The 27,515-nt window shown below is 56.4% G+C and overlaps 5 protein-coding genes across 14 annotated transcripts in view; 3 read left to right on the forward strand and 2 right to left on the reverse strand.

The window, feature by feature from the left end:
* The window catches only part of GNG14 (G protein subunit gamma 14), a 4,290-nt gene extending 2,257 nt beyond the window's left edge, over nucleotides 1-2,033 (reverse strand). The window contains exons 1-2 of one of the 7 annotated variants that reach the window (XM_040629269.1): nucleotides 1,762-2,031; nucleotides 1,412-1,490 (exon numbers count right to left, since the gene is read on the reverse strand). The gene's annotated coding sequence lies outside the window, so the exon portion shown is untranslated. Of the gene's footprint in view, nucleotides 1-1,411; nucleotides 1,491-1,688 lie in introns of all 7 variants that reach the window. The other 6 variants (XM_040629268.1, XM_040629266.1, XM_040629264.1 and 3 more) reach the window with 6 other exon arrangements.
* An 82-nt stretch (nucleotides 2,034-2,115) lies between these two features.
* DHPS (deoxyhypusine synthase) lies at nucleotides 2,116-6,049 on the forward strand. Of its 3 annotated transcripts, none has more exons than XM_040629263.1 (9): nucleotides 2,116-2,461; nucleotides 3,015-3,179; nucleotides 3,626-3,747; nucleotides 3,830-3,926; nucleotides 4,008-4,094; nucleotides 4,612-4,717; nucleotides 4,796-4,921; nucleotides 5,700-5,754; nucleotides 5,839-6,049. In XM_040629263.1, exons 1-9 carry the CDS (start codon nucleotides 2,255-2,257, stop codon nucleotides 6,041-6,043), a joined length of 1,170 nt encoding a protein of 389 aa, XP_040485197.1. In that variant the 5' UTR covers nucleotides 2,116-2,254; the 3' UTR covers nucleotides 6,044-6,049. The 3 variants fall into 3 exon arrangements, with proteins under 3 accessions (XP_040485197.1, XP_008709969.1, XP_040485196.1); XM_008711747.2 differs by having other exon boundaries at nucleotides 4,796-4,899; nucleotides 5,629-5,754; nucleotides 5,839-6,043; XM_040629262.1 differs by lacking the exon at nucleotides 5,839-6,049 and having other exon boundaries at nucleotides 4,796-4,899; nucleotides 5,592-5,729.
* On the reverse strand, nucleotides 5,955-9,966 carry WDR83 (WD repeat domain 83). Its single transcript, XM_008711746.2, has 9 exons — nucleotides 9,691-9,966; nucleotides 9,493-9,613; nucleotides 9,306-9,411; nucleotides 8,813-8,861; nucleotides 8,612-8,738; nucleotides 7,677-7,744; nucleotides 7,474-7,582; nucleotides 7,289-7,403; nucleotides 5,955-6,242 (listed from the first exon to the last, which is right to left on the reverse strand). Exons 1-9 carry the CDS (start codon nucleotides 9,791-9,793, stop codon nucleotides 6,093-6,095), a joined length of 948 nt encoding a protein of 315 aa, XP_008709968.2. The 5' UTR covers nucleotides 9,794-9,966; the 3' UTR covers nucleotides 5,955-6,092.
* Nucleotides 9,967-10,071: 105 nt separating this feature from the next.
* Nucleotides 10,072-11,550, forward strand: WDR83OS (WD repeat domain 83 opposite strand). The gene is made up of 4 exons (XM_008711744.2): nucleotides 10,072-10,231; nucleotides 10,348-10,453; nucleotides 10,984-11,081; nucleotides 11,177-11,550. The coding sequence occupies exons 1-4, from the start codon at nucleotides 10,182-10,184 to the stop codon at nucleotides 11,241-11,243; spliced, it is 321 nt and encodes a 106-aa protein (XP_008709966.1). The 5' UTR covers nucleotides 10,072-10,181; the 3' UTR covers nucleotides 11,244-11,550.
* Nucleotides 11,551-12,389: 839 nt separating this feature from the next.
* On the forward strand, nucleotides 12,390-26,919 carry MAN2B1 (mannosidase alpha class 2B member 1). Of its 2 annotated transcripts, none has more exons than XM_040629271.1 (24): nucleotides 12,390-12,588; nucleotides 13,314-13,416; nucleotides 13,592-13,765; nucleotides 14,130-14,323; nucleotides 14,949-15,081; nucleotides 15,328-15,473; nucleotides 16,342-16,458; nucleotides 18,811-18,896; nucleotides 18,980-19,100; nucleotides 19,182-19,260; nucleotides 19,445-19,554; nucleotides 19,829-19,936; nucleotides 20,220-20,336; nucleotides 21,180-21,353; nucleotides 22,420-22,517; nucleotides 22,601-22,718; nucleotides 23,907-24,025; nucleotides 24,116-24,217; nucleotides 24,393-24,480; nucleotides 24,653-24,733; nucleotides 25,153-25,380; nucleotides 25,898-26,050; nucleotides 26,157-26,259; nucleotides 26,725-26,919. In XM_040629271.1, exons 1-24 carry the CDS (start codon nucleotides 12,424-12,426, stop codon nucleotides 26,832-26,834), a joined length of 3,027 nt encoding a protein of 1,008 aa, XP_040485205.1. In that variant the 5' UTR covers nucleotides 12,390-12,423; the 3' UTR covers nucleotides 26,835-26,919. The 2 variants fall into 2 exon arrangements, with proteins under 2 accessions (XP_040485205.1, XP_040485206.1); XM_040629272.1 differs by having other exon boundaries at nucleotides 18,814-18,896.
* Nucleotides 26,920-27,515: the final 596 nt, after the last annotated feature.

Consider the following 27,515-nt stretch of genomic DNA (forward strand, 5'->3'; position numbering starts at 1 on the left):
TCTCTCTCTCTCTCTCTCTCTCTCTTTCTTTCTTTCTTTCTTTCTTTCACAGATTTTATCTTTAAGTAATCTCTACACCCAACGTGGGGCTCAAACTCACAACCCCAAGATCAAGAATCACATGCTCTACCGACTGAGCCAGCGAGGCGCCCCTGAATTCATTTATCAACCTCTTTCCCTCCTTCATTCCTCGTGGATCATCACCCTGATGCCCTCACGTGGGTTCATTCATTTATTCAGCATATTTGCTGAGATCACAGTATGTGATCACTGCACAAAGAGAAACAGCAGCGAAACCAGAGAATCCTGCCCACACGGTGCCGCCGTTCTAATCAGGGAGGGACAGACAACAGCAAACAAAATGTATTAGGTGCTTTGAAAGACAATGACAAGCAAGGTAAGGGTGGAATCAGGTGGTCAGAGCAGGCCTCTAGGACGAGGTAATATTTAGGCAGAGACTCAGGGAGAAGGAGCTGGAGAAGAGGGTATTCCAGGCAGAGGGAGCAGGGCGTGCATCTTCCCTTGGTCAGGAAACGAGCTTGGTGGGTTCTAGGACAGGCTGGAGGCCGGTGTAACCGGAGAGGAGGAAGTGAGGGCAAGTGGTGGGAGATGAGGGCAGGGAAGTGAGCAGGCACCTTCACAGGCCACGGTGAAGACCCTGGATTTTACTCCTCGGGAGAAACCACCATAATAGAATTCTAAAAAGGAATGACGCGTCTGGCTTCTACTTAATGGGCTCTCTGGCCACAGCGGGGAGATGGATTAGAGGGAAGGTAGCCCAGCATGGAGGCTGCGAGAATGGAGAGAAGCACCTGGATACAAATACGCAATCATGATGTTGTACACCTGAAACTAATATAATTCTAGATGCCAAATTCTATCAATAAAAAAAGCACCTGGATTTGGGACCTATTTTGTCGGTGGAACTTGGCAGAGGTGCCGAGGGACGGGTGTGGGTGTGAGAGAAGGGGAGACAACAAGCTCAGTTCTCCAGTGTTGAGCCTACTAGCACGGAGCGCTTATTTGCTGAGCTGAGGGCTTTCTGATGAGATGTGGAAGACTGAAGGGGGATTAGGGTTAGGAGGAGTGGGAACAGAGGTGGTGAGTTTGAGATCCAGGTGGGGACTGTCAAATATGTCAAGGAGGATATTCTCTTCCTCCAATCAAGTGGGCTAATCTCTGGCCTCAGGAGCTTTGCACTGGCAGTTCTTTCCCAATGGGGGATGGTGGGGAAATGGCCTCCTCAAATCTTCACATATGGGGCTTTTCTTGGCTTTCAGACCTTGGCTCAAATGTCACCTCCTTGGTGTCCTTCTCCAACCACCTGTCCCTGCAAATAAGGCCACCTCCCCCTCCATCCACCCCTATCTCAAAGACACATCATCATTTTTGAATCCTCAATAGCACTTACCACTACTGTTGTTAGCTTTCTAGCTCCCCAAACTGTGGACTCCAGGAGGGCAGGGTCTGCATCTTGTTCACTGATAAATCTGAAGCGCCAAACACAGAGCCCAACGGATAGTACAGACTCCATAAATTGTAGAATGCCTGGTTAAAGGATTCCCCCTGGACCAGACCCTGTGCAGGGCTAGGACGACCCATGAGATACAGACCCCACCTTCGAGGGTCTTACAGTCTGGCTGGAGGGAAAGAGAGATCAGCTTTGGAATCCAGAGGAGGTCCCTTACCCAGAAGAAGGTCAGGGAAGGCTTCCCAGAAGAAGTGACAGCTGCAACTGCCCGGGGAAGACCAGAGGCTTACGCAGCATATGGAGGCGGCTCTGGAGACCTGCGAGGTACGGACAGCGATCGCTAAACCATTTGACGAGAGACGCTCAGGGGCAGAAACTATCTGACATTTCCTGATGACTCGAATCCTGTCCAAGGACGACGCCTAAGAAGCCATCCTCTTTCCCCAAAGGGACAGAAACGAATGGAAAAGCGCAACGCAACGCGGTGGGTCTCCAGCAGGCGGCAGTGAAAGTAGGAATCTTCATTCATCTCCGGTTTGACAAGGAATAACGGCTCCTCGCGGCTTCCGTATTACGGAACGCACGCGCAAACATGGCCGCGCGCTGGATTATGGGAAGCAAAAAGGGTCATGTGACTAAACAACTTCCCGTCCCCTCCTGCAGGTTTTCCCGAGCCCTACTTCCTGCACTGTTGTACAGAAGCGCGTGCCGGGGTTTAGGGTGTTTGGAGGCCGCTGGAGGCCTGGCCTGGGGGCTGTGATCTGGGAGTGCGGCCGCAGGAACATGGAGGGTCCTCCGGAGGGGAAGGCACCCGCGGCGGCGCTGGCCGCTGTGCTAAAGCACAGCTCGGCCCTGCCCTCCGAGAGCTCCCAAGTCCGAGGCTACGACTTCAACCGCGGCGTGGACTACCGTGCGCTACTGGAGGCCTTCGGCACCACTGGTTTCCAGGCCACCAACTTTGGGCGCGCAGTGCAGCAAGTCAACGCCATGGTGAAGCCTGGGGCGGAACTTCCTGGATTAAAGGGGTGTGGCCTAGGGTAGCGGCAATGCAGTACTTGGAGGGGGCGGGGCTCCCCTCGAAGGGGGCGTGCCCTTTCGTGGGCGGTCCAATAGGTGGAGAGAGGCGGGACCCACTCTGCGCGGCAGTTTCTGCGCTGGGAAGAGGACGTTGTCCCGCCTATCCCCATAGCATTCTACAATCAGGATGAAGTTGGGACAGATTCTAGATAGGAGGCGGGTTGTAGGTAACGAGTGAAAGCGTTCTGAACAGTGCGGTTGAAGAGGAGCCTAAGTCAGGGCGGGGTCTGAGCTCGGATTTGCTTTTTCCAACGGGGAAGGGGACAAGGCCTGTAAAGGCCGTTCTCTCCGATTCCTTGAAAGGGGGGGGGGGTAAAACCTGAGCGTGTGCCCTGAGATTTGGGCTGTGAATGGGGCGGAGCCTGCACAGGGGGCGTTCTTTCCCTGGCTCCAGGTATTCCAGGTAGAAGTGGTAGGTGCTAGGGTTTGGGGCCAGAGGGTAACTTGACCCTGCCCTTACACCTAGATAGAGAAGAAACTAGAGCCGCTGTCGCAGGATGAAGACCACCATGCAGACCTGACCAAGAGCCGCCGCCCACTTACTGGCTGCACCATTTTTCTGGGCTACACATCCAATCTCATCAGTTCAGGCATCCGCGAGACCATCCGTTACCTCGTCCAGCACAACATGGTGGGGACCTGGTGGGGTTGTGGCCTTGGCCTCTCTAGGTCTTATGGGCAATAAAATTATTGGTCATTTAAATGACATAGAGACAGGGTCAGTTTTTTTTTTTTTTTAAGATTTTATTTATTTATTTGACAGAGATAGAGACAGCCAGCGAGAGAGGGAACGCAAGCAGGGGGAGTGGGAGAGGAAGAAGCAGGCTCATAGCGGAGGAGCCTGATGTGGGGCTCGATCCCAGAATGCCGGGATCACGCCCTGAGCCGAAGGCAGGCGCTTAACCGCTGTGCCACCCAGGCGCCCCGAGACAGGGTCAGTTTTAAGCAGAGGGACATGATCTACTTTTGTTTTGCAGTAGAGCTATTCACTGGGTTAGTGTTGGGAGTTAGGAGCCCTACCTGGGATGAGGGCAGGGCCCCTCTTCCACCGCCAACCTCACCGACTTGTGGCTGCAGGTGGACGTCTTAGTGACCACAGCTGGCGGTGTGGAGGAAGATTTTATCAAGTGCCTGGCACCCACGTACCTGGGCGATTTCAGTCTCAGGGGCAAGGAGCTACGTGAGAACGGGATCAACAGGTTGGGGGCCCTGAGTGGTGTTGGGCAAGGGAGCTGGGCTGAGGGCCCTGGGGCCCGATGCCCACATGCCTCATGTTTGCAGGATTGGAAACTTACTGGTGCCCAATGACAACTACTGCAAGTTCGAGGATTGGTTGATGCCCATTCTGGACCAGATGGTGCTGGAGCAGAACACGGAGGTGGGGCAGGAACGACCTGGGGGCCAGCATGGTAGGAGTCAGGGGGAGGCACTGCGGGCTTAAGTCAATGTCTCCTCCTAGGGTGTGAAGTGGACACCTTCCAAGATGATTGCCCGGCTGGGCAAGGAGATCAACAACCCAGAATCAGTGTATTACTGGGCCCAGAAGGTGAGGGGCTGGGTGGGGCACAGATACCAGGCCTCGGCACGTATTCGCTTGTTTCACCTTCATAGCCACCTGGAGAACCACTTCATCATCTCCACTCTTAGATGCGGAACCAGACACAGAAGTTAGGTAGTTTGTCTGAGGCTGCACAGCTACTGAATTGACCCTGGTATCCTGGCTCTACGCGTAGACCACCTGGGATCAGTTGGGGCGGGGCACATGGTCCCATGGGGCGGGGCACATGGTCCCATGCTCCTCCAAGGAGGAGGTCCCGCAGTCAGAGTAGCGAGAGCTACCATTCTTTGTCCGACACAATCCTTCATGTTTTGTCTGGTTTCATCACGTTTCTTCATGATGGTGCTATTGCTCTCTCCATTTTATAGTTGAGGAAACTGAGGCTCAGAGAACTTAAGCACTCTGCCCAGAATCAGGCAGAGAGGAGGGGATGCCACTGGGATGGGGACCAGCCTGCCCCCACTGGGCTCTGAGCTCCCGTCGCTCTTATCTTGCCGTTCCCCAGAACCACATCCCCGTGTTGAGCCCAGCGCTCACAGATGGCTCCTTGGGTGACATGATCTTCTTCCATTCCTACAAGAACCCAGGCCTGGTCCTGGACATCGTCGAGGGTGAGGTGCCGGGGCCGCAGAGCAGCAGGGGAGGAGGGCTGGCTGGGTCCACAGTCTGACCATTGCGCTCTTCTCCAGACCTGCGGCTCATCAACACACAGGCCGTCTTTGCCAAGCGCACTGGGATGATCATCCTGGGCGGGGGTTTGGTCAAGCACCACATCGCCAACGCCAACCTCATGGTGAGTGAGGACAGAGTACCCGGTCCCTCGTGCGGGTGGCACGCAGGCTTGCCATGCTGTGTGCTAGGCCTATGCCAGGTGCCAGGGGGACAGCTGTGGACTAGACAGGCCAGGCTCCCTGTCCTCCTAGACTGATGTCCTAGTCAGGGAGCCAGGCAGCGAACAAGTCACATGCACGTCACGTGGCAGTTAACTGCTGTGGGAAGAAATGAGGGATGGCAAGATGGCAAGAGAAATGATGTTCTGGGGAAGACAGTTTGTAAGCAGAGAGAACAGCCAGTGCAAAGGCTCTGAGGTGCCTGAATTAAGGCCGGGGACAGTTAGCAGGGCAAAGGGGAATGGGAGGCGACCGGCAGCAGGAGCCAGGCCTCCAGGGTGGCCACTTGCCTGCTCACGGGCACCCTCTGGCGTCTGTGGGGGGAACAAATGGCGGGTCCGGGTAAGGAATGACGGGGCCAGGACCAGGGCGGGGAGTCTTTGTGTTTGGTGGCAGGCCCTGCTGAGCAGATGTGGGAGTTGTTGCTACACAGCAGGTGGGTTTGGGGCAGCTCTGCCCATCAACCCTGTCAACCTCCAACCTCGCACTCTGCTCACGCACTGATGTGACTGGGGAATGAGGGGCTGCTGCGGGCTTCCTTCATGCGGGACCCAGCCCTCAGCCTCTAGCTGGTGCCCTGCTCCCCCACATCCAGTGACTGGCTGACCAGCTCACCCTGCCGCTCCCCACAGCGGAACGGGGCCGACTACTCTGTCTACATCAACACGGCCCAGGAGTTTGACGGCTCCGACTCTGGTGCCAGGCCGGACGAAGCTGTCTCTTGGGGCAAGATCCGGGTGGACGCACAGCCTGTCAAGGTGAGGGGTGATCGGCTGGCTGCGGTGCAGAGTCCCCCAGAGTGTGGCCACGGGCCCTGTGGCTCACCCACGTCCCCTTTGCAGGTCTATGCCGACGCCTCCCTGGTCTTCCCCCTGCTTGTGGCTGAAACCTTTGCCCAGAAGAGAGATGCCTTCATGCCTGAGAAGAATGAGGACTGAATGGCTGCGGCCCAGGGAAGTCTCCTCTCGCCTCTATTTATTAGCTTGCACACCCGGTCCCTCCCTCCTCCTCGGTCAGCTGTGTGTTTGGAATAAATGGTCTCCGTGATCCTTCTGAGTCTGTGTCCGTGTCCTTGGTGGTCGTGGGCCCCCCACCTTCAGCTGCTGCCCCCCTCAGCCTCATAAGCCTCTTCCCGCCAGCACTGGACGCTGCCCCCCATGGCGGTCAGCAGGCAGGGCTCCGTGGGGTGGTAGGCCAGTGACTGCACCACGCCGGGACCCACAGGAAGGGCCAGGGCCAGGGCCCCCTGTGGAGGGAAGGGGTGGGGTGTGGTTATCAGTGTGTCCCTCTCCCTGACCTTCAGCCACCCGCCTCAAATTGCTTCCCAGGTACCACAAACCTCAGCTGCCCCAGAATGAACCCGAGTGGCTCCATCCTTTGAAGCATGTGTGGCTCAGGCCAAACATCTTGGGGGTCCTCCTCTTTCATGCCTCCCACCCCGTTTATCGGCAAGTGCTCCTGGCCTGGCCTTTAAACCACGTCCGGGTCCGATTCACAGCCACCACCTTGCTCCGATCCTGTCCTGTCCGTTCCCGGCTTCTCCACCCTCCTGCCATCCGGGATCCACTGGCTCACTGGGCAGCCTCTACTCACTTCCTGCCTCAGCCTGCTGTCACCACTCAGCATACTCGGTCCCTCAAACTGGCCCCAGATTGCTCTTCCCACTTCAAAAATGTCCCTTCCTGTGCTCCCCCCTTCAGGGTGACCATCTGGTAGACTGTCGAGAAGTAGGCAGAACACGGGCACATTCTTAGTTGCCAGAGAGAGCTGGTCCCTCGTCTCCAGGGCCCCCCAGTTTCTTCCCCCTCTTAGGGAGATGACCTTCCCTGGCCAAGCTTCAGCCCTGACCCCATGAGGCCAGAACAGTAAGTCTGTTCCCAGCCTGAGACACATCAGGACAGCGCTTACAGCATTTGGGACTAGAAACCGTGGGGATACTCAGAGGTAGCTCAGGGTTTCTGAACCACAGCCCCATCTCAGCTGGGCTCAGACGTGGCTGTCGGCCCTGCTCTGCCAGGGTCAGTCCCTGGGTCAGCTGGGCTTTCGTGGCCTTGCCTGACCTAGCCCTGCTGCTGCCATCCCACAGTACTTCTGTCTCCTGACCTAAGTGTGCCACACCTCCAAGCCTTCACACACACTGTTCCCTTTGCCAGGAATGCCCTTCCTGCTTTGTCTTCTCACTCACTCCTCTAAGCCCCCAGCTCTAATAGCATTCCCTTTTGCAGGTGTGGGAGTGATGGAAGAAGACACAGAGCAGGCAACCTGGGAAGGAGTTGGGGTGAGAAGGCTCACCTCCACCAGGTCCCAGAAGTACACCTTCCCATCCTCGGAGCAGCTGACCACGTGTGTGTCACGCTCGCTCAGGCAGCAGTCCAGCTTGTACTCCTGGTTCTTATGGCCCGTGTACCTGGGGGTGGGTGGGGTCAGGAGGGCTTGGGTCTGGGGGCGGGGAGAGGCCCACAACCCCGAGGACTCACTCGCCCAGGAGCTCCCCTGTGTCCTTGTCTAGAAGCCGCAATGTGGAATCCAGGCTGGACACCAGGGTGCACTGCCCGTCCCGGCTGAAGCAGGTACAAGTGATGGGGCCTGGGGGGTGGGGAGGGGTGCAGGTGGGTGAGGCTGGGGCCCCCTTTGCTGCCCCCCACCTGCCCTGCCTGCCCCACAGCCCCACCACACTCACTGCCCACATAGTCTGAGAAGAGTTGCCCCATCCTCAGGTCATATCGCCTCACCCGGCCGTCCACGGAGCTGCAAGAGGATGGATCCAGCTGAAGCATCAACTGGGGCCAGTAGGTCCATGGCTCCAGTCCCTGTACTCTCCCTGACCCTGCCAGGACCCGGGGGCGTGGGGGGGGGGCGGGGGAAGCTGCGCTTGCCTTTCCTGTGCACCCTTTGAGGTCATGCTCACACTCAAGGCTAGCATGCACAACAAACACTGAAATGAATTCTCGAGTGGAATTCCAAGGCACTGGCTTTGAGACTTACACCCAGGGCCAATCAGGACCTACTCCATCTGTTTCTGATATGTACTGAGCATCCTCTCTGGGCCAGTCCTTGGGACACAGCTGCAACAAAGCCAGAAGCACTTTCTGCCATCATAGAGCCTTGCTGACTGAGAATAATCTAGGAAGGCCTCCCTGAAGATGTGACCTCTAAACTGGAACTTGAAAGATAAGGAAACAAACGTGTGGTCCAGCAGGAGATGTGTGGGAACAGACCAGCCAATAGGCTGGGCAGTTCTGCTTGGGAAGTTTCATTGTTTACCTCTTGCAACTAGAATATCAACCCCATGTGGGCAGAGAGTTTTCCCTATTTCATTAACTACTGTGTGTTCACCGAGTAAAAAAACTGGTATGCAATAGAGGCTCAAAAACACTTTAAGTAGAAAGAAGTCCAGGTAGAGAAAGAACAATTGCAAAGATCCGAGATGAGAGCATCTGGGCAGAGTAAGAAAAATGAGACCTGGAATGAATAAAAAAGCTAAAAGATCAGCAGGAGAGCAGACTGTGCAGGGCCTTGCAAGCTGAGGTGAGAAGAGTAAATTTTAATCTGAGTAGCGAGGCAGTGGTGATCCCCAGTGGCACTGGGGAGGGGTGAGGTCCTGGCTCCACTCACCCTGCCAGGACCTCATGGTCTGACACCTTCACACTGGATATGCCATCCCTGGCTTCGTCCAGCGTCTGCACTGGCTCAGGCCTCCGCGATCGGCAGTCCCAGCAGCGTATGCTGGAATCGATAGAGCCTGTGAGGGCCCGCATGAAGGTAAGATCAGGTTTGGGCCACAGGGGCAGTACCCTGCCTAGGCCCCAGACTCACCAGAGAGGATGACCGTGGCCTCTTCATTAAACTGGACCGTGTTCACCTTCTGAGAAACAGGGATTGCCACTCAGAGGAGGCTGGACTTTGGAGGACTGGGATAAAGGCACGGTTCCGGATGCAGGTTAAAGCAAGGGCAAAGGAGGGACCCCTGGGTGCCTCAGTCAGTTAAGCATCTGCCTTTGGCTCAGGTCATGATCTCAGGGTCCTGGGATTGGGTCCCACATTGGGCTCCCTGCTAAGCAGGGAGCCTGCTTCTCCCTCTCCCAACCCCCACCCCGCTGTGCGCTCTCCCTCTCAAATAAAATAAAATCTTTAGGAAAAAAAAGCCAAGACTAGGGATAGGGGAGGTGAAAGGTTTTGGGGAAACTGCATGCTGGGCCATTAAGAAAAGATCCTTGCTCTGTAATGGGTGGGGGTGGAAGGGTTCCCTGTCACCACCTACACGATAATGCGGGTCTTCTACGCCATCCACGCTCTTGTTTGTACTCACCCCCGCGTGGCCCCGGAATTTGCGAACGACCTGCCCCGATGCCACATCCCACAGCACCACCGCCTTGTCCCCGCCGCCGGAGCAGAGACTGCTGTTGTCAAAGGAGCTGGAGGGAAGAGGAAGGAACGTCAGGGTCGACCTCGATCCCGATCTCTGCACCCGTTTCTCGGCTTGGTCCCCGGCTCACCCGGCCGCATCCAGCACCTCGTAGCCGTGGCCACTGTATGTCCGCAGCAGCGTCCCTCGCAACGGATTCCACAGCTTCAGGGTCTTGTCGCTGCCGCACGTCAGACAGTAATTGCCATCCACTGGGGAACACCAGGAAGGGATTATAGGGCTGAGGACCTCAGAAGGCAGGAAGACCCGGAATGAAGAGGGAGCTCACCATTAAATCGTACAGCTCGCACTGCCCCCTGCCCGCAGTCCAACGTCTTCACCCGTTTCTGCGGCAGCTCCGGGCCCCGTGGTTTCGGCTCAGGGAAAGCCATTTGTTTCGGGATCCCTTCCTCGCCGCCTTACGTCGGTCTGCACCGAGGATTCCGAACCCTCGGAACCCACGCTTGGATGTAACCTTATTGTCTTCCGTAGTCTAGTTCCTGTTTCTCACTTCCGGTTCAAATGTTTTTGCTTTTTTCGGGATAGTGTTGGGAAAATTGAAGCCTGATTCCAGCTTCCGGGTTTCTTTTCCCACTTCTTGTTTTCAAGGAACATTTTCAGTCTCTTCTAATTCTCTGTCCCCTGGCTGGAAGGAGTCCTGGCCCCCGCCGCTGGGAACGGAAACTCGAAGCTTCTGGGTGCTACTCTAAAAGCCACCCTCCGTTTCCGCGCCGGAAGCTGCAACTCCCGCAGCGGAAGAGGCTTGACCTCCGACCCGCCATGTCCACTAACAATATGTCGGACCCACGAAGGCCGAACAAAGTACTGAGGTGAGGACCCCAACGTCAAGGAAACAGGGCTCGGGTTGTGGGGCGAGGCCCAGGGACGCGCTTGTCCATTTCGGGGGCGGGACTTTGAGTGCCTCTGACCCTTGAGCCTGCCGCAGGTACAAGCCCCCACCGAGCGAGTGTAACCCGGCCTTGGACGACCCGACGCCGGATTACATGAACCTGCTCGGCATGATCTTCAGCATGTGCGGCCTCATGCTCAAGGTGAGCGGCACCGAGTTTCCTTCGGCGTAGTTCCGCCTGATAGCGAAGCCAGTGGGGGGCAGCGGATTCGGAATGAAGCAGGGCTGGCGCTGAGGGGGCGGGGCCTGGGCCTGCCCGGGGGCGGGGCTGCGGTGTTGCTGGGCGGAGAAAGCCAGAGCCATGAGGGAAGCCAGGGGTCAGGGAAGGTACCTGGGAGGTCGGTTTGAGGGTGGGGGCAGGTTTTAAAGTAATTTGGAGGGAACTCGTGGAGAAAGGATGGGGTTCTTAGCATCACGAGGTATGTCATGTCAAAGGCCAGTCTTCTTAGGCCTGGGGGAAGGGGCGCCGTCAGAGACGAAGGCCAAGAGAGTAGCATGAGAAACTGGGTACCTGGAGTAGGCTAGGGGGATTGGGACTGAGGGATTCTTGGGGATAAGATCTAAGCAGCATCGGGTGGAAACAGTGGGTTGGAACCCGTGCCTGGGAATGCCCCTGTGGGGGCTCATTGGAGTGCCTGTCACCAAATCCCCCACCCACCTGCCTTTCCCCAGCTGAAGTGGTGCGCTTGGGTCGCTGTCTACTGCTCCTTCATCAGCTTTGCCAACTCCCGGAGTTCTGAGGACACTAAACAGATGATGAGTAGCTTCATGTGAGTCTAGGCCTAGAGAAGGAGAACTCCTGAGTAAGTGGGAGAGGGGGACCCAAGCCTATCCATCCTGGACTGACACCTCTCTCCCGTCTCAGGCTGTCCATCTCTGCCGTGGTGATGTCATATCTGCAGAACCCTCAGCCCATGACGCCTCCCTGGTGATGTCAGCCTAGGACTACTCTGTACACCTTCCTCCAGGCCTGGCCCCTGGCTGTTCAGCCTCTGCCCTCAGCTGCTGTCCTGGGCTTCCCTGAATGAGGTAGTCTCAGGGCTCGCAGCTGGATGGAAGGAACCTGACCCTTTCCCTGGGATTCCATTTCTGCTGGGCAGAGGGGAATACCCTAGGCCTACCCCTCCTGCCTGCCTTCCCCACCCTGCCTGCTGCTGGGGGAGATGCTGTCCATGTTTCTATGTGTATCCACTCGTTTTTTTGTTGAAACCAGTTAATAATAAAGTTTTGCATTCTGGCTGTTCTTTGGGACCTCTCTCCTGTGCATTGTGGGTGCTCTTCCTGGTTGGGGAAGGGCTCCAGATCCTCCATTCAGTCAGGCCTTTGGTGGGGCTCTAGCCGGGAGCCTTCTGGTCGTTCACTTGCTTATTTCGCAAGCCTTAAGTCAGCTGCCAGAGGCAGGACAGTGATCCCTGTCCTCTGGCAACTCAGCAGATAGGCTCTGGTGACCTAAGGAATGTGGGTTTTCATTTTCTTATCAGACAAATCGGGTAATGCCAGTGAGCTGGATGGACTAATAGGGATTAGGAAAAGCATGAAAGACTGAGTCCTCCGTCACCTGTCACTCCTCACCTGAGTCCCATGGGTATTTCTTCCAATCAGGCTGGATACCTCCCATCCTCAGTACCCCAAGGGCAGTTCCTCTATGCATAATCCTCATAGGACAGAACGGGACCACCATCTACCCCTGCTCCTAGCCAAGCTAGGTCCCTCCAAGACCCTAGCCCTGAAGATCAATGGGACATCCTAGGGTCCCACGCACACACTCCCACTTCCTAAGCAAACTACACGCAGAGGAAAATCTGAAGCCTCTGCGTCCACGGGGACAAAGGGACACTCTGAGGCCACTCGGAAGCGGCGAGACACTAAAGGCTCCCCCTGCGAAACCAGCACCCGAAGGTGGGACACTCCCGAAGCCTCCCTACACTCCTCGTGTCCCCAGGGGCAGCCAGAGCTGAAGCCTCAGTCCCGTGACTTGCCCGGCAGCACCCTAGCCCCGCCCCCGCCAGCAACCATTGGCTAGGTCGGGTTCTGGGGGCGGGGCGTTTGCCCTGCCTTGGCCGGGCCCGGGAAGCCCCTGGAGGCGGCTGCGGCGGCGGCGGCTGCAGAGCCATGGGCGCCGACGCGCGGCCTGTAGGGGTCCGCGCTGGCGGTGGCGGCCGGGGCGCTGTAGGGCCCAGGACGAGCTCCCGCGCGCTGCAGCCACCGCTCCCGCCTCTCTCTTTCCTCTTTTTGTTGTTGGTGGCGGCGCCCGGCGTTCGGGCCGCGGGATACGAGGTGAGCGCGGCCCGGGAGCGGAAATGTACACAAGCTGAAGCGAAGCCCTGAGTAGGGTCCGGAGGTGTGGGTGGGTTTGTTTTGTGGGTGCCTAGAAATGGTTGTTAATATGACAGTGTGGTCTGAAGGCATGCTTGCGTCATTGAAAGGTCTGGCGGTGTGAGTCTGAGAATAGGGCTCTCTGTACCTGCCTCCTTCCTTCTGTGGGTCGGCTTGGCTGGACTTCGCATGCACTTAACTGTGTGATTGGACGTATGTGTGTATGTGGGGCCGGGGGGATTGCTTCAGAGCTGAGACTCTGGAGTCAGCCTGCCTGGAGTTCCAGTCTGGCTCCCTGACTTCCTGGCTGTGTGACTTGGGGCAAGTCACTTAACCACTCTGATCCTCAGTGCTCTCATCTGAAAATGAGATACTATTGCCCCCCACCCGCCAGGGTGGCTGCTTGCTATTTACAAATGCCTAATAAACATTTGCTACTACTATTACTATTACTATTTCCCCAGGGTGTGAATGAGAGCTGCCCTGCGGGCTTGCGTCAAGAGGGAGTTGTATCTGTATGCCCAACTCTGCGGGTGTCCTCCCTGGAAGGGCCTGGCCCCATTTCTCTGAGTCACTCACCTCTAGATCAAGATTTATCTTGTGCCCCCAGCCCCACCCCGCACCCCAACCTGCTTCTTAACCTCGGGGTAACTGACAGGATGTGTGTATTTGGGGTCCCTGTGCAGACGTGCCCTGTGGTTCATCCAGACATGCTCAACGTGCACCTGGTGGCCCACACACATGACGACGTGGGCTGGCTCAAGACTGTGGACCAGTACTTTTATGGCAGTGAGTAGAGCGTGGGGACTTCCCCCTGGGGCTCCCGTGGTCCCTTTGAGCCCTTCAGATCCTTTCTGGGTCCTGGACATTGGGAGGGGGGACATTGCCCAGCTTGGGCTCCTGTGTCTAAGAATGTCCGCCCTTGGCTCATCTGTCCCTAACTGCCTGACCCCTGTGCCCACAGTCCAGAATGACGTCCAGCACGCGGGCGTGCAGTACATCCTAGACTCTGTCATCTCTTCCCTGTTGGTGGAGCCCACCCGCCGGTTCATCTATGTGGAGATTGCCTTCTTCTCCCGTTGGTGGCACCAGCAGACAAATGCAACACAGGAAGTTGTGCGGGACCTGGTGCGCCAGGGTGAGCCTGCCCGAAGGAAGTGAAAAGAGGAAGCCCAGCTCAGCTCTGTTTCTGATCCTCCAGCTTCTGAGATTTTATCATGTCCTGTGCGGCCCATATGTCCATGTAGCGCCGCCTGCCTGGAATTTCCCTTTATTTGTAGAACTCCTATGCATCCTGCAGGGTCCCACCTCCAAGGGATCCTCAGGGAAGCCTGCCAGGCAGGGGCCCTCTGTTCCGTATCTGGCTACACTGGCCTGGGAGGGACCCCTCTTCTCCCTCCAGGCCTAAGTTTGCAGGCAGGCCTTCTTATCCCCTGCATTGCCACCCCTGGCCCCAGTCCTGGCCTTGACAGTTGACTCAGACTTTGCCCTTCCCGGCACAGGACGCCTGGAGTTTGCCAACGGTGGCTGGGTGATGAATGATGAGGCAGCCACCCACTACGGAGCCATCATAGACCAGATGACACTTGGGTTGCGCTTTCTAGAAAACACGTTTGGCAAAGATGGACGCCCCCGTGTGGCCTGGCACATTGACCCCTTTGGTCACTCTCGGGAGCAGGCCTCGCTGTTCGCACAGGTGATTTCCCAACCTCACTCCTAGCTCTGACTCCTCCCTTGGCCACTCAAGCCCCACTTCCCTGCAAGCTCACCTGGATGAGGCCCTGTCCCCTGGCCCTCTGGCCTCTTGAAGGCCCTGCCCTTTGGGTGAGGTGTGAATCCCATTGCTGGTGCCTCCCAGGCCCCACCCGTGCCCCTCATTGGAGCTCTGGCCCCACCCCGTTTGCTCTGATCCCAGTTCTTCTCCAAAGCCAGGTGGCAGGTGGAGGCCTGCCCTATTCTTCATCTGGCTTCACAATCTTTGCCATGACGGCGTCCCCTTTCCATTCTCTGATTCCTTCCATTCTCAGGCTGCTTAAGGGGGAAAGCCTTGAGTCAGGCCCCTTTCTGAGCTGGGGAAGGTGGAGGTCTGTTCCAGCGTTGCACCCGCCCCTCCCAGCCCTCCCGCAGTGTCACCGGACCCCTCCCCAAGCTTCAGAATGAGCCGGAGCCCTTCCTGGTTCCAGATGTGCTTTTTCTAACTGTGCTCTGACCCATCCCTCCCACGCCAAGGGACTGGCAGTTGGTGGGGAGAGGGCTGGACACCTACTCTTCCTGCCCTCTCCTGCCCTCTGATCCCGGTCCTCATCCCTCCCCACCTCCAGATGGGCTTTGATGGCTTCTTCTTCGGGCGGCTGGATTATCAAGATAAGAGTGTGCGGAAGGAGAAGCAACAGATGGAACAGGTTTGGCGGGCCAGCGCCAGCCTGGAGCCCCCAGTGGCCGACCTCTTTACCAGTAAGGGGGTGCGGTGAGGGCAGGGCTGGCCCCAGGGGCATGAGACCTGGGACCACACTCAGAGGGCCCTCCGTTTGCTTTTATCTTCTGTTGTCATTGTCCTGAAACTCTTAATTATTTACAAACAAGACCCAGCATTTGCACTTTGCACTGGGCCCTGCAAATTCTGAGGTCCCTCCTGGGTGGGGCATGGCAGGCTTTGACCCCAGGGCACGTCTGGGGCGCTGAGCCTGGTGTGGCATGCAGGTGTGCTCCCCAATAATTACAACCCACCGGACAAACTGTGCTGGGACACGCTGTGTGCTGACAAGCCCTTTGTGGAGGACCCGCGCAGCCCCGAGTACAATGCCAAGGAGCTGGTCGATTACTTCCTGCAGTTGGCCACTGCCCAGGTAACCCTACTGCGCAGAGCCCCTGAGACTCGTGTTCATAATGCACTGGGCCCTTTCCACGGAGCGGGCGTTCCTAACACCTCCTCATCACCCTCGGACGAAGGTAACGTTCCATTCGCCATCCATGCTCCCTGCCCTGATTTGTGTGCATTTCTGATTCGAAGACTGCAGACAACCTTTGCCGGCCCACATGCTCACCAAGGGCATGAGACAGCACGGAGCAGTGCCCCAGTGCCCTCCTCGGGGCCCAAGAGGAGTACGCCACAGCGTGAGGCTGTTTTCACACGTGTCCCTATGCTCCCACATGACCCACTTCCACTCCCTCCTCCACTCTTCTATGTGCACCCACACTTGTTTTTTTAAAGATCTATTTATTTATTTTATTATTATTTTTGTAAAGATTTTATTTGAGAGGGAGAGAGAGAGTGAGTGACACGAGCAGGGGTGGAGGGGCGGAGGGAGAGGGAGAAGCAGACTCCCCGGTGAGCAGGGAGCCCACTGCGGGGCTTGATCCCAGGACCCTGGGATCATGACCTGAGCTGAAGGCGGATGCTTAACCGACTAAGTCACCCAGGTGCCCCATATTTATTTATTTATTTTAGAGAGAGCTTGAGTGAGCAGACGGAGGGGGGAGGAAGAGAGAGAATCCTTAAGCAGACTCCCAGCTGAGCATGGAGCCCGACATGGGGCTTGATCCCAGAACCCTGAGATCATGACCTGAGGCAAAACCAAGAGTTCGATGCTTACCCAGCTGAGCCAGCCAGGTGCCGCGCACCCCCGGTCTTGACCACGTATACACCACGACACAGCCGTACACAGGGCTGGTCCAGCACACCCTGGCCTGAGGAACTCTCCATTCCACCTGTAGGGCCGGTACTACCGCACCAACCACACCATAATGACCATGGGCTCAGACTTCCAGTATGAGAATGCCAACATGTGGTTCAAGAACCTCGACCGGCTCATCCAGCTGGTCAACGCCCAGGTAAGAGTGCCAGCTTGTGGGCGTGAGTGTGCTGGGATCCCTGGCCCTTGGGTCACATGTGTCGCAGTGGGTGCTCTCTTAGTTTTCTATGGCTTCTATAACAAATGACCAACAAACGTAGTGGCTGAAAACAACGGAAATACATTACCTTACAGTTTTGTAGGCCAGAAGTCAGACACAGTTCTCACTGGGTTAAAAGTCAAGATGTCACTGGGGCTGGGTTCCTCCTGGAAGCTCTTGGGGAAAGTGTCCTCGCCTTGTCCAACTTCTAGAGGCCCCCCTGCATTCCTTGAGTCATAGCCCCCCATCTTGCAAGCCAGCCACGCAGCAGCTCTCTGCCCCTGCATCTGTCATCACATCTCTTTCTTACTCTCACTCCCTCTTTCCTCTTCCGCTTTTTAAAAAAAATTTTATTTATTTATTTGGAGAGAGAGAGAGTGTGCATGCTAGCACGGGGGGTGGGGAGGGGCAGAGGGAGAGGGAGAGAGAGAATCTCAAGCAGACTCCACACTAAGCCTGGAGCCAGATGTGAGGCTCGATCTCAAGCCGCTGAGATCATGACCTGAGCCGAAATCAAGGGTCAGATGCTTCACCGACTGAGCCACCCAGGCGCCCCCTCCCTCTTCCACATTTAAAGACATGTGATGACACTGGGCCCTACAGATCATCCAGGATAATCTATTTTAAGGTCAGCCGAACAGCAACCTGAACTCCATTTGCAGCCTTAATTTCCCCTTGCCACGTAACCTAACAGGTTCTGGGAATCAGGACTCAAACATCCTTGGGCCTCTCGCATCTGAAATGTCCTTCCCATCAGTTCTGTCCTCAGGGCTGTCTACAGGCAGTCTCCACATCCTCACCCTTCCACTTGCTCCCGGCACCACTGTTTTACCTGAACACCCTCAGGAACATCACCAAGGGCCTTCCAAAAGACATTTCCCAGTCCTCCCCGTGACCCCGAGGAGCCCTGGACACCGTGATCATTTCTTCTGTAAATAACATGGTCCTGAACCACCACAGGTTTTCTCCTGCCCCTGCCCCTCTCTGCCCACTCCATTCTATTGGAAATAGAGTCCCTTACTTCAGATCCGTAGCTTGCCACTTAGTAGCTCTGTGACCCTGAGAAATCTTAAGCGCTCTGCCTTAGTTTTCTTATCTAGAAAATGGGCATAATGGTGCCTCCCACCTGATGAGGCTGTCAGGGTTTCATGAGTTCGTTTACACAGGTCATAGAACAGGGCCAGGTAAATGATCACATTACGGTGGTTGCTTATTGCTGTTATTTGGGGCTGAACACCTTTGGCTTCTCCTTTAACACCCAAGCTGCAGTGTTTCCTCCTCCGGGAAGACTTCACCAAACGCAGGTGAAGCTCTTGCCTTTTCCTCTGTGTACACACAGTCCCCACAAATACCTGTGAGGCCACAACCAGGCTGATTGTAACAAACTATCTTCAATATCTGTCCTCCACTTGGCTGTGGATTCCAGGAGAGTGGGCTGGCCTCTGCTTCTAGATTGTGTCTGAAGTCCTGATTGTTTGCTGAGTGAATCCTCTGTGCGTGTGTGTGTAACTATGTATGTGACTGTGTGTGCAGGGTAGACACGTGGATGCACATAAAGGCCTGTAGTCCCATTCACTTCCCTTCATTCACTCAAGTGTTTAGTGAGCACCTACTGTGTACCAGGCACTGGGTTCACAACACAAGCAGAACAAACACCTTTTTCTTCACAGAGGGGGTCACCTTCTTGTCCTTCCCTCGGCTGAAAGTGAACCTCCATGCATTCTGACAATGGTGTCATTGAGCGATACCCTGACAGTGCTGAGAAATGATTCCTCCTGCCCTATGTCCTACTTAGTTTTTCCACAGAAAAAATTTTTAAAGATTTTATTTATTTATTTAGAAAGGGGGGACAAGCAGGGGAGGGACAGAGGGAGAGAGAATCTCAAGCAGACTCCTTGCTGAACACAGAGCCCCAGGCAGGGCCCATCTTATGACCCTGAGATCATGACCTGAGCTCAAATCAAGAGTCCCATGCTTAACCAACTGAGCCACCCAGGTGCCCCCACAAAAAATTTTAAATCATAAAATTGGAATTAAAAAAATAGTTCAGTAAAGATTTCAGGTTTATTCTCTCACGGGTGGAATTCTTTCCATGCTGGTAATACCGAGCTGCTGCCAAAACTCAGTCTCACACACTGGGCCGTTGGCTTGCGCTGCAAATGCGTGCTAAGAGAAGCTGAAACCACCGCATGCATTAAGGTGCACACGTGTGTGAGGATGTATGTGCACACCTGTGGGCCCCCTGGGAAGGTGCGGACTCCCGAGGGCTCACACACGGACACCTCCCCCCAGCAGCAGGCCAACGGGAGCCGCGTCAATGTTCTCTACTCCACTCCCGCCTGTTACCTCTGGGAGCTGAACAAGGCCAACCTCACCTGGTATTTGGGGGGAAATGGGAGCTTGGGGGGGCTGGCCTGCCCTTTGGGTCGTGACCCTGCCCTCAATGCCTCTGCCGCTGCAGGTCTGTAAAACAGGATGACTTCTTTCCCTACGCCGACGGCCCCCACAAGTTCTGGACTGGCTACTTTTCCAGTCGGCCGGCCCTCAAACGCTACGAGCGCCTCAGCTACAACTTTCTGCAGGTGAGTGGGCGCTAGGCTCAAGGGGGCGCCCAGGGGTCCCCACAGGTCCCGGGCCCCAACACAGCCCCCTCTGTCCTCCAGGTGTGCAACCAGCTGGAGGCACTGGCGGGTCCGGCGGCCAACGTGGGACCCTATGGCTCAGGAGACAGTGCACCCCTCAGTAGGTGTTGAGATGATGAGGGGACGGGAGTGTGTCTGAAGCTGGACACCAGACTCTCGGCCACCCCATCGAGTCCCTTCCCCCCCTGGGGACCCTGCCCTCCCACACATGGCCTTTCCCGTTTCCTTGGGGTCTGGACTGAGAGTCCTGCAGAGACCCCACCGGGTTCACCGTGTGCCTGCAGATGAGGCGATGGCGGTGCTCCAGCACCACGACGCGGTCAGCGGCACCTCCCGGCAGCACGTGGCCAATGACTACGCGCGCCAGCTTGCAGCAGGCTGGGGGCCCTGCGAGGTGCGCGGGTCGGGCCAGGGAAGGGGCGGGGCCTGGGAGAGGCCGGTATAGAAAGGGCTCAGACCGGAGGAGGCGTGGTCAAGAGTGGGGTGGAGTCTAGAAGTGCCTGTGTGGGGCGGAGCCTGGGATGAGAGAGGCGGAGACAGGAATGGGGCGGGGCCTGTAAGCACTCGTGGGCGGGGACAGGCAAGCGGCGGGGTCCGGGAGGGGACACGGAGGAGACTTAGGTGGGCCTCCAGAGCTGACCTATGGACCTTTACGCTCCCTCCCACAGGTTCTCCTGAGCAATGCGCTGGCGCGGCTCAGCGGCTCCAAGGGGGACTTAACGTACTGCCGCGACCTCAACATCAGTGTCTGTCCACTTAGCCAGACGGCAAAGAGCGTGAGCCGGGCTCCGGATGGAGGGGCGGGGCCGGGAGGCAGGTGGGGGGGCGGGGCCCGGCGGAGGCGGGGTTCGGGAAGAGGGGCTCTTGATGTACCTGTGGGTTGTGAAATTGGTTGGGAGGATTGGTCTGCGGCACAATCACTTGGGGGGCAGTGAAGCTGGGGTAGGAGAGACCAAAGCACCCCATGGATCACCTAAGGACGTTGCCGCGCTTGGTGGGTGGGTTTCAAGAAGGCCCGCTATGACCCATGCCTGATCTGATCTGACCCTCCCACACCAGTTCCAGGTGACCATTTATAACCCTTTGGGGCGGAAAGTGGATTGGATGGTGCGGCTGCCAGTCAGCGAACACATTTTCGACGTGAGGGACCCGAATGGCACAATTGTGCCCAGCGATGTAAGCCCTTTCGACAAATATTTCTCCTATGAGTACCACCCCCCATGATTATCTCTTGCCTTGGACACCTCCTCCTGGGGATTTCATCTCCCCCACCTCATCCCACCCCATGGACACATCTCCCTCCTTGGATACCTCCCTCTCTCGGGTAACTCTTTCATGAATATCTCTCCCCTCATCAATACCTTGTTCCTAGTACTTTCTTTTTCTTTTTCCACCCCTTAACATCATAACCCCTTGGAAACATCCGCTCCCCCTACTCCCCTCACCCCCCTGCCCCGCCTCTTGGGCAATCTCTCCTTTTTAATGCCTCATCATGAATTTTTAAAAAATATTTTATTTTTTGAGATTTTATTTTTTCTAAGTAATCTCCACATCCAATGTGGGGCTCCAACTTACAACACTGAGACTGAGTGGCAGGCTCTACCGACTGATCCAGCCAGGCACCCCAAATTTTATTTTTTTATTTTTTATTTTTTTTTACTTTATTTCCCTCATCCTAGAAGGCCTCTACCTATGAATCTCTTCCTCCCCCTCCCTGCCCCAGAACCTGCCTTTCCCTCATTTCTCTGCTTCAAGGATTTCCTTCCCCACTTACTCCCTCACTTCCCCTTCTCCCACAGTCTCTGCAGCCCCTAAGTGGTTTTTTCCCCCCCATTTTATTAATTTTCTCTGTAATCTTTAATTCGGAATTTGACACCCCATCCTCCCTGGCCAACACCTGTATTTCTTCTCCCCATCCGGGGCTCATTCCTGTCCTGGAATTTGACCTGTCCCTTTATGTACAGCTCAGTATGTGTACTCACAGCCTCTTGACTCAGTTTCCCTCTTCCCTTACCCGAGGTGGTGATAGCTCCCAGCTCAGACATTTCGGAGCTGCTTTTCTCAGCCTCAGTGCCTGCCCTGGGCTTCAGCGTCTACTCGGTAACCCAGGTGCCTGGCCGGAGCTCCCATGCCCACAACCGCCACCCCAGATCCCAGAAGTCCTGGTCTCGTGTTTTGGCCATCCAAAATGAGGTGAGACTCCGTTCAGATGCCCTTCCCTTCCCCCGTGACAAATTTGAGGTGTCATGGTGAGCCGCATGGACTCTGGATCAGTGGGTCTTGGGTTCATGGTCTAGTCACCAGTCCCCCATTATGTGTCCTCCAGTAAGTGACCACCTCCCTTTGACCCTCAGTGTCCTTTCCTGGGACCATGAGGACACAGTGTAATCATGGGTGACACTGGACAGATATGTAAGGGCTGAAGGTGGTAGGAGTTTGCAAATTAAATGAGGCAGGTCAGAGACTCAAGGGAGGGAGCCACGTGGCCCTGTGGGGGAAGAAGGATCCAGGCAGGCAGGGAGCAGCAGAAGGAAGAGCCCTCAGGCAGGAGGGTGCTGAGTGTTCCAGGAACCCCCTGGGGCAAAAGGAGCTGGTGTTGGGTGACAGGTTGGACTCTGCATGACTTAAAGGGCCAAAGGGAAAGACTTTGGCTTTTACTTCTAAGGAGCCATGTCAGGAACAGGGCTGCATTAAGCCTGTAATGGGCCCTAGCACTTTTGCCTTTGTGGGTCCCTTTTTCCATTAGAAAAAAAAAATTTTTTTTAATTGTATTTCATGAGCAGGTGGTTGTAAAAGATGAGTATAATAAATTCATTATTATTACATTTAAGTTTTCTTCTGATTCTAAAAGAAATTAAAAATTTACATATTTCCATTGGCCCCTAAAATCTCCTGGGCAACCGCTATGATTCTTTTGTCAAATGCGCAAGTCAACCCTGGGTCCAAGACGACTGGCTAGGATGGTACTTAGGGTGTCACTGGCGCCCCCTGGTGGCCGCGGGGAGAACCGACTGGGGGAGCGAGTCTGTAAGCGGTTGGCTGCACTAGTCCCAGAAGGCCGTGGAAATGGTGAGAAGTGGTCAGATTGAGGAGAAGGTGGAAGGTAGAGGTGTAAGGATTTGTTAATAGGGCCAGGTGTGAGGAGAGAGAGAGAAGAGGGGAGGGTAGCTCCTGGGTTTTCTCCTGAGCCCCAGGAAGAATGAAGCTGCCCTTGGCTGAGATGATGGTTATTAACGTCTGTCTGCCCTTTTCTACCCAGTACCTCCGGGCTAGGTTTGACCCTGACACGGGACTCTTGGTGGAGTTGGAGAACCTGGACCAAAACCTCCTGCTGCCTGTTCGCCAAGCCTTCTACTGGTGAGGGGGGGACCACCAGGCCAGGGAGGGGATGTAAGTAGACCTGGGGTCACTTACAGGACTATCTCCTGCCCTGGCCCCAGGTACAACGCCAGTGTAGGCAACAACCTAAGCACCCAGGCCTCGGGTGCCTACATCTTCAGACCCGACCGCCAGGAACCATTGATCGTGAGCCACTGGGCTCAAACACGCGTGGTGAAGGTCTGGGGCCTTGAATGATGAGTGGGTTGGGGGAGGCGTGGAGCCTGGGAGGGTTGGTGAGCCATGTGTGGGTGGGGGCGGGGGTGGGGTGGGGATTATATCTCTATCAGATAAGGGGGCTAAGACCTGAGGGGAATATTGAGAATCTTCCCACAGGGCTGATATTCACGGCTGGTTGAGTAACAGTCATTCCTTGGGAGCAAGTATGAAGGCCTTCACATCTGCTGTGGGTGTCAGGATTCTACTTAGCTTTTGAAACTGGGGGTGGGGTGTTCCCACTTGGCTCATGAATGGGGAGAACCAGGTGTAGCTGCTTGGAGAGTTCACCAAGGATCTGTGGTAGGAGGGGGTTGTATCTGAGAGTTCACACTTGGATTGGGCTTGGGCGATTCTCACTTAGGATGGATATCTGAGGGTGCATCTGGCTGAGAACAGGGGCCTCTCATTGACATTTTCGGGGCCTCTCATTGACATTTCTTCTTAGGGTAGGGGTGAGGCAGGTAATGGCAAGATTCACATTTGACATGATTCCCCTTGAGGTGAACTTCTGCATATGTGGGTCACTGCATTAGGATATAGTTTTGCCTGCAGTAAGAGTTGCCAAAATTAATGGTGCCTAGAACAACACAGACGTTTCTTTGCGTCTAACAGAAAGTCTGCTGGGCCATCCAGGGCAGGCCGAGTGACTTCAGAGTCATCCAGGCCTCTTCTGTCTCACTGTTCTGCCTTCCTCAATAGTCAGCTTCTAGCTCATGGCCCAAGATGGCTGCTCAAGCTCCAGCCGTCATATTTGCATTTGAGCCACTGGGAGAGGGAAAGAAGCAAGGAACATTGTGTATACCTCTTTGACCATTTTCTGGTCACACAGCTACTGGTAGCCTCAGGGAAGATTGGACAATATAGTCTTTATTCCAGGTAGCCACTTGCCAAGCTAGAATCCTGTTCGAAGGAAGGAAGATGGGGTAATGGTGGGAAGCAAGCATACATGCTACACTCAAGAATTATGTGGTAACATCTGACATAGGAAGTGTGGGCATCACACCTAGGCAGGTGGGGGGAGGTTCCCATGCTATGAGTGGGGCTGACCTGGCTGTAGGCCTTTGTGAGGTCTATAGCAGGGGTGGGTTTCCGCAGGGCTCGCCTGTGCGCAGGCTTAGGCTTGCCCCCCCCGCCCCCATGTGCCCGCAGACGCCCCTGGTGCAGGAGGTGCACCAGAACTTCTCAGCCTGGTGTTCCCAGGTGGTTCGCCTGTACCCAGGACAGCGGCACCTGGAGCTGGAGTGGACAGTGGGACCAATACCTGTGGGGTGAGTGGCACCCCCTGGGACTTGGGGGGTGGGGGCAAGGGCAGAGTGGGATAAGTGAAGCTCATCATCTTGCCATCCCCTCGGGTCCAGTGACGGCTGGGGGAAGGAGATCATCAGTCGCTTTGACACTGTGCTGGAGACAAAGGGACTCTTCTACACAGACAGCAATGGCCGGGAGATCCTGGAGAGGAGGTGGGGTGACTGGGGGCAGCAAAGGGTGGTCCGTGGTGTGTGGGGGCCCAGGCTTGTGGCGGCATCTGCTGGTCCTCTGAGTGTGGGAGGGAGGGGATGAAGGGGGAGTGAGGAATGGATAGACTGGGGAAGGGGAGCTGGACCCCAGGCCTGACCAAACCCTCCCCCTCCCCAGGCGGGATTATCGACCCACTTGGAAGCTGAACCAGACTGAGCCAGTGGCAGGAAACTACTATCCAGTCAACAGCCGCATTTACATCAGGGTAACCACCATCCTGCTCCCCATTTCTTAGCACCCCTCCACAGAGTGGGGGGTCACCCTCATTCTTAACATCTCTCAGCTGTCCTTGGTGGTCCCATCCCCTGTGGTGCCTGCCTGGGGGCCATGGCTGGCTGGCTATGGGGCCCCTCACTCTCCCCTCGCCCCCACCCCAGGATGGCAAACTGCAGCTGACCGTGCTGACTGACCGCTCCCAGGGGGGCAGCAGCCTGAAGGATGGCTCTGTAGAGCTCATGGTGAGTGGCCAGAGCCCTGTCTCAGCCAGTTCCCAGCCTGGCCCCCTACTGGACCTTGAAAGCCAGTTTCTGCTCTGTTCTCTGCTGGGTGCACCCCTCCGTGTGTAGTCCCCAGTAAGCTGAGACCTCCATTCCTATGTGAAAAGTTTACTCCAAGCTTTTTGTCCAGTCCCTGCCAACTCCCCGTCTCCTCCAGGCCCTGACTTGCCCTATCCCGTTAGATCCTTACCTCCCTCTGTCCTAGTCCCTTGCTAGGTTGGATCCCCACTTCTGCTGGCAGTCCCCTGCTAGAACTTTCTCCACATCCATTCTTCTCACTCTTTACTTTCTCTTGAAATTTCCACAAGCCCTTACCCAAATTTCTGGCCCAGAAATCTCGCCAGAGGGACTCCTCACCCTCTCCTGGCCATTCCCCACAGGTGCATCGAAGGCTTCTGAAAGATGATGGACGTGGAGTAGGGGAGCCGCTGCTGGAGGAGGGGTCAGGGGTGTGGGTGCGAGGGCGCCACCTTGTGCTACTGGACAAGGCTCAGACCGCGGCCACCGGACACCGGTTGCAGGCAGAGAAGGAGTTGCTGGCCCCGCAGGTGGTGCTGGCCCCCGGTGGCGGCGCCCCCTACCACCCGGGAGTGACCCCGCGCAAGCAGGTGAGCGGGGTGGGGCCGCCAGATAGAGAGGACCCCAGTGAACCGCGGAGGGTTTTCCTGGCCTTAGGGGGGACCCACTTTGCCCGCCCCTAACTCGTCCTGGGGAGGCCATAAGCTAGTCCCACCACCTCAACTCGCTCCGTCGCCCGGCAGTCCCGCCTTTTGCTGAGTCCCATCCCTCTACGACTGGGTCTTGGTGCAGCCTCAGCCCCCCTCTCCCTCCCGCGGGCTCACTGGGCCCCACCACGTTGCCCCGTTCACTTCCCCACGCTGGGTCCCGCCCCCCTGAGCTTCATCCCCACCGTATCTCAGTGGGTCTCAAGCCAGATCTGTTCTGCCCCTTCCGGGCTCGGACCCGCCCCTAGCCTGGTACCGTCCTTCCCTGGGTCTGTCGCATCCTCTCATTGGCTTAGCCCTCCCCTTTCCAGCCGATCCTCTTCCCTCCGCGGCTAAGCCACGCCCCTTGTGTCAGAGCCCCGCCTCCTAACCGCGCCTCGGCCCCACCCCCTTTCTGCAGTTCTCCGGGCTCCGCCGGGAGCTCCCTCCCTCCGTACATCTGCTCACGCTGGCCCGCTGGGACAGGACAACGCTGCTGCTGCGCTTGGAGCACCAGTTTGCTGTAGGGGAGGGCTCTGGCAATCTGAGCTCCCCGGTGACCCTGGATTTGAGGGTGAGGAGGGCAGAAGTGGGAAGGAGACAAGGCAGAGACAGAGAGAGAGGGGAGAGGGGAAACCCTGCTTTGTCCCCACTCAGCCGGGCCCAACCACTGCCTACAGGACCTGTTCTCCACCTTCACCATCACGTACCTGCAGGAGACCACGCTGGCGGCCAACCAGCTCCGGGCCAGCGCCTCCAGGCTCAAGTGGACACCAGACACGGGTGGGGGCCTGCCCCGGGAGCTGGGGGTTGTGCGGGAGGTGTGGGAATGTTGGCCAGGACCGGGATAGAGCTCTAGTGTCTGGGACAGTGTTCAGATCCAGGTTAGGGGTTTAAGGGTCTTCAGTGGGTCTAAGCAAACTAGCGCTGGGTCTTGAGGGTTGAGATGGGATTCCAAGTGTATCTAGTTCTGGGGAGAGGAGTGTGCCCATCACCCCTGGGGTTGGCATGATGGTCTTTAGAGTAGGGTTTGAGGGTATGAGGGAGATGACCAGACACTGGGGACAGATTTGGGGACCTGGGGATGGTATTCAGGGCCTGGGAGACAGTTTAAAATGGGTCTGGGAATAAGGCCCCAGGGACAGATTTGAGGGTATATGGCTGTGTGGAAGCTGAGGGGAAGGAGCACAAGGAGGGGGTAAGGCAGAGGAAATTTGCACCCCTCACTTCTCCCTTGCACCTCCCCAGGCCCCACAGCCCAGCCCTCTCCCCCTCGACTGGACCCTGCTGCCATCACGCTGCAGCCCATGGAAATCCGCACCTTCCTGGCCTTGGTCCAGTGGAAAGAGCATGGCTAGCCATGCCGGGGGCAGGCAAACTCTCCCCCTCCTCCTCCTGCTGCTGCCGCCACCGACAAAAGCCATTAAAATGCCACTACCGAGACAGGTCAAGGTGTGACTGAGTGGGGTTTTGTTTTTTGTTTTTGGAGGGGGATTTCATTTGTGGTCGAGAAAGGTCAGCAAACGCTGACTCTTGACCTGAGGCCTTGCAGGGAGTCACACAGACTACACCATCCACACCCCTCCTCGTCCACCACTGTCTTCCACTCCTTCATTCCTTTGGCCACTCAGGCTGTGGCACAGCTGTCTCTAGAAGCTACCGAGGGTGGGCCTGCATGGGATATAGGCCCAGCGAACCAGACGTATCCCGGGGCCTTCTAGACCCGGCCTTGGGGGAGCCAGGCCCTGAGGGCAAGGTAGTCTAGGAGGTCCTGGTGAAGGGGGTGGAACGGGAGCCAGGTTCCAAAGTGAGGCCTTGGACAGGTGGGCTAGAGCTGCTGGGCTCCCAGGAGACAGGCAGAGAGCCTGGCATGCCCTGGTGTGCTCTGGGGTCAGTTATGGAGGAAGGACCCTTTGGGATGAAACTGGTGATTTAGACTTGAAAGTGACTTCTCCTCCAGTCAGGACAGCCTTATGCAGGTCCCTTAAAGGTGCATGGAGGCCGGGAGGGCATCCCAGGCTGACCTTGGGATGCCTGCA

Source organism: Ursus maritimus, unplaced genomic scaffold (assembly GCF_017311325.1).
Source record: "Ursus maritimus isolate PB19 unplaced genomic scaffold, ASM1731132v1 scaffold_14, whole genome shotgun sequence".
In the NCBI taxonomy this organism is placed as follows: Eukaryota; Metazoa; Chordata; class Mammalia; order Carnivora; family Ursidae; genus Ursus; species Ursus maritimus.

What these genes read in the sequence shown, in the direction of transcription:
- MAN2B1 (XM_040629271.1), top strand. Translation starts at nt 12,424, where the DNA reads ATGGGCGCCGACGCGCGGCCTGTAGGGGTCCGCGCTGGCGGTGGCGGC. An exon ending in AGGCCTCGCTGTTCGCACAG is followed by an intron (nt 14,324 to 14,948) that starts GTGATTTCCCAA and finishes CCCCACCTCCAG; the next exon opens with ATGGGCTTTGATGGCTTCTT. An exon ending in AGTGGCCGACCTCTTTACCA is followed by an intron (nt 15,082 to 15,327) that starts GTAAGGGGGTGC and finishes TGTGGCATGCAG; the next exon opens with GTGTGCTCCCCAATAATTAC.
- DHPS (XM_040629263.1), top strand. Translation starts at nt 2,255, where the DNA reads ATGGAGGGTCCTCCGGAGGGGAAGGCACCCGCGGCGGCGCTGGCCGCT. An exon ending in GAGTGAGGACAGAGTACCCG is followed by an intron (nt 4,922 to 5,699) that starts GTCCCTCGTGCG and finishes CTCTGGTGCCAG; the next exon opens with GCCGGACGAAGCTGTCTCTT. An exon ending in TGGACGCACAGCCTGTCAAG is followed by an intron (nt 5,755 to 5,838) that starts GTGAGGGGTGAT and finishes TCCCCTTTGCAG; the next exon opens with GTCTATGCCGACGCCTCCCT.
- WDR83 (XM_008711746.2), bottom strand. Translation starts at nt 9,793, where the DNA reads ATGGCTTTCCCTGAGCCGAAACCACGGGGCCCGGAGCTGCCGCAGAAA. An exon ending in GACCATGAGGTCCTGGCAGG is followed by an intron (nt 7,745 to 8,611) that starts GTGAGTGGAGCC and finishes ATCCTCTTGCAG; the next exon opens with CTCCGTGGACGGCCGGGTGA. An exon ending in CTTCTCAGACTATGTGGGCA is followed by an intron (nt 7,583 to 7,676) that starts GTGAGTGTGGTG and finishes CCCACCCCCCAG; the next exon opens with GCCCCATCACTTGTACCTGC.
- WDR83OS (XM_008711744.2), top strand. Translation starts at nt 10,182, where the DNA reads ATGTCCACTAACAATATGTCGGACCCACGAAGGCCGAACAAAGTACTG. An exon ending in AGGCCGAACAAAGTACTGAG is followed by an intron (nt 10,232 to 10,347) that starts GTGAGGACCCCA and finishes AGCCTGCCGCAG; the next exon opens with GTACAAGCCCCCACCGAGCG. An exon ending in CAGATGATGAGTAGCTTCAT is followed by an intron (nt 11,082 to 11,176) that starts GTGAGTCTAGGC and finishes CTCCCGTCTCAG; the next exon opens with GCTGTCCATCTCTGCCGTGG.